Here is a 3,797-nt window from a genome sequence, read left to right as displayed (position 1 = left end):
TCTCCCTCTAACAACAGAAACCGCAGTAGGTAAGCCATCAATCATGCATTTCGCTGCATTGATTGACTTCCGACGACTCCATAGACATCACTCAGTTATGCATCTTCAGAAGGGATTCCATTGCCCCATTCTGAGGCGAGAATCCTGTGAAGAAGATGATAGCAGTGGACCACTGGACACTGACAGCAAAGTCTGGTACTAAAATAAAAATAATATTAGGCACCTTCACTGCTTAGACTCGGCGTTTCATGTTGTGATTAGTCTGATATCGACATCGCCTTAGCTACAGGGACTTTACTCAGCGTCTCTTCTAATTGCCCTATGAATCGATTCAGTACTGTAAAAGGAGACTGCCGAATGCTGGTTTTCATCATCGTCATCGCCTCTCTATCATCTTATTGCTGGTTCTTCCTCTTCTAATATTATATTATTATCTATTCTTATTCTGCTCTTTTTCAGCCAACATAGTTTCAGACTTCATCCTTTTTTTCCAATTTCCTTAAGAAAAGAAAAAGTAAAAAAATTTAATTTCTCCCCTTCCTTAGGTACCTATTATTCTTCTCAACTGGAAACATACCCAACACTCTAATCCTTATAGAGTTGCGCGAATCGTAACCTTTCGAAGCTATCTGGGTTTTCTAGAAAAAGAGACCTCATAATAATAATTATAATTATTCTCTCCATCTTCAATTGGAGTGAAAAAAAAATTTAAAAAAAAAAGGAAAATTACTGTCGGCGACCTTTAGACCACGACTCACTCTTTTCACCTACTAGATACGTCCTGGTTCTCCTACTCTTTTCTGCTACTCTGGACGGACTATCTTGCCTTTTTTTATTATTATACTTTCTTCTTCTCTTCTATCCCTTTTCTTTACAACATTCTACCTTTCTATTATTTGAATACTGTTGTTTTTCATTTTCGTTTATCTACTTTCTCTCCTTATTCTCCTTCATCCGCCCCCGTGGACGTACCCTTCTCGATAGGCCGAGGAACCTCAGACGCTTCTCTTCGCTCTATGCTCGTGCATACGTTGACTGCGACATTCTACTACCATACGACTTCTTCTGTCTCGTTCTGTAAACTGGACGAGGACAAGCGAACAACGACGCCGACAATTACTCCTGCAGAAGACCGATCTCTAGTGTCGAATCTCGATCAGCCTAATCATCTCTGAAACACGTCCTTTATTACGATTTAATATCTATTAATATCCGTGGACTGTCCGTTTCTGCTGCGGGAAAATAACAACCACAGAGTGTGGAGAAATACATCGCTGAAACGTGGAGGGGCGACTGTCGCGAGGCCATCAATTATTCGCTTAATTCTCGAAAAAACGCATCGCATCATTCACCAGTTCTCCAGCTCGACCTCATAGCCGCATTCCTCGTCTTGTTTAGATCGCCCCTAGACGATCTCTTTGTTCTGTCCTGGTCTGTTGTGCATGGCCTCAGCCCGTGGTTTCCTGCAGCTACCCTCCACAGTCCACCCTCTCCCCTCCTCCGTCTTAGTGCGATTGATGCACCCTCGGCCCAGTGGCATCTTTGCGCCATCTCTCGCCGTTTTGGAGCTATGCCCGCAGTCCTGGTCCAGAATATGACATCTTTACCGAATACACAAGCCCCCATCATGGAAAACCCCACCGCTGACAAGAAGCGCAACAAGTTGGGATACCATCGCACATCAGTCGCATGTGGTGAGTGGATGTCATACATTCTCCTTCCTGTTAAGCACACACGTTCTCTTTTATTCTCACCGGCCGATCAAGTGCTCATGCTCTGGCGCAATAGTACACTGCCGACGGCGGAAGATTCGATGTCTAGTGGCAGCCGATGACCCCCAGGGTCGGTGCGAAAACTGTATCCGTCTGCGCAAGGAATGCCAGTTCTTCCCGGTTGACCAGCAGCCTCCCGTGGAGAAGAAGTCCCGACCAAACTCTAGACTAGAAAGCGCATCAACAGATCCTTCGACTACCTCTTCATCACCTCCCACCATGGGCGGAGGTGCTGACCACTCCGAGTCATTCTTCCCTTACCAACCCATGCCCTTAGATGCCAGCCAGGATGCGTCGGGGTTCCATGCTACTTCTTTTCCTGGCAATCCCATGCCATCGTTCGTACCAGGTAGGCTAGATGCACTCGCGTGTGTTGACAACAGCTTTTGCTGACTGAACCTCGTATCGTAGGGTCCACGGATTTCGCGACAGCACCAGCATTAGACCCGTCAGTTCCGTGGGACGAATACACGACGATTTCTGACCCCCAGATACTGAGCGCTATGGCTGCGGGGAAGCACCAGATGATGAACATGCCTCCTAACGCGTGGAGTCCAGGACCGAACAATATGGTGCCTATGCCTCCCAACCCCGCAATGGCAACAACGCCAACGGTCCCGTCTCAGTCGCAGCCGATCAGCCCCGTACAGGCGTATGCCATGCAACCGGACGGCTCAGTTTGGCCGGTGCCCCAACCGACACGCTCGATGACCTTTCCGGCACAACCGGAGATGGCTTCATACCCGAATCCGAGCCAATTCAACCAGCAAATGCACCCGGATCTCAAACGCAGAATGACGAGTCCCGCTCAGGGATACCCGGGGCCGCCTGTCAATCCTCAGAGTCCTCCGCCTGCCGAGTTACAGGCGACAACGGTGTCGATGTCGTACCCGGGGCAGCAGCCAGCGGGCATGAGTTACCCGGGATGGCATGATATGAACGGTATGCCGACGATGAACGTCGTGCAATATCCTATGTATACGGCAGACCCGACACAACAGGCAGCATTTGGAACTCCCCCGGCACATATGGGTCATCCCGGGCAGGGCCCGCCGCCGACTTCATGAGCTAGCTGCTTTACAACCGACCCCGGGGAAAGGATATTCGACAAAGAAAGGATTTTGTTTTAGAATAATACCCAGTGGCACGCATGCATTCGTTTATTTTGCTTCTCCGTTCATACGAATTTCTCGTCATGGCTTTTCACCTTGCACACTGGTCATTAGCGGGCGCAAAAAGGATCTTTTGGGCGGCATCTTCTGGTCATTCGTTTCTTCCATTGCGATACCTTTTCCGTTTTAGACTTGGCGATGTCTTCAGCTTCGCATTTTCATTTTCCTGGTTCCGGCCTTCGTTTACGATTTACCTTTCCATTTTTCAACATCTTGTTCATCTCTTGGCATGAGACAGGTACCCGTTTGCTCGAGTTCTTAATGCCTACGAGATCGGCCTCGAGCAAACACTCCCATCCAAGCCTACTTGGGTCCTCCTGTTTGCCATACCGCAGTTCACGGCCTGTCGACTCTCGCTCCGATATGCCTTTTTCATCGTCATTATCATAATATCCCTGGTTTCATGACATTGACCACATTCATACCATCTACCTCATGTTTGATTTAACTGTATAGACTTTCTTACCCCTTCCGAGAATTCGAATTGCCATGTCATATGATACCAAACTGCATTGCATACATCGCTAGATTAGAAGGCTAAAATAAATGAACGGGTGGCGAATCTGCTACACATCATCTAGTCCAGCAGCTACCCACATAGGGATCAGACAGGTGTCGGTCAGTTCCTTCAGGGGCCGTTGCTGTCCTCCCTGTAGGTATGAATCCTATTACAGCCCTAGCCTATTCGCGCGATGTCCGGATCCAGTCACAATCTGCGAAACGCCTGAGCCACAACAGCTTATATATCATCCAGCTCGACGACTAGGTAGCGTTGAAGGACTGTTCAAAGTAGGACCTTTAAATCGAAGCTCACAATGTATAATCGACAGGTGAGAACTTAGGCCGCGAGGAT

General features: G+C 48.2%; 1 protein-coding gene across 1 annotated transcript; it reads left to right on the top strand.

Moving 5' to 3' along the window:
- Positions 1 to 1,627: 1,627 nt before the first annotated feature.
- On the top strand, positions 1,628 to 2,839 carry ALT_1174 (putative C6 finger domain protein; the record flags this gene model as incomplete). The annotated part of the gene is made up of 3 exons (XM_033561454.1): positions 1,628 to 1,694; positions 1,789 to 2,121; positions 2,184 to 2,839. 3 exons carry the CDS (start codon positions 1,628 to 1,630, stop codon positions 2,837 to 2,839), a joined length of 1,056 nt encoding a protein of 351 aa, XP_033417345.1.
- Positions 2,840 to 3,797: the final 958 nt, after the last annotated feature.

Source organism: Aspergillus lentulus, assembly GCF_001445615.1.
Source record: "Aspergillus lentulus DNA, contig: Alt01, strain: IFM 54703, whole genome shotgun sequence".
NCBI lineage: Eukaryota > Fungi > Ascomycota > Eurotiomycetes > Eurotiales > Aspergillaceae > Aspergillus > Aspergillus lentulus.
This window is presented reverse-complemented; position numbering and strand designations above follow the sequence as displayed.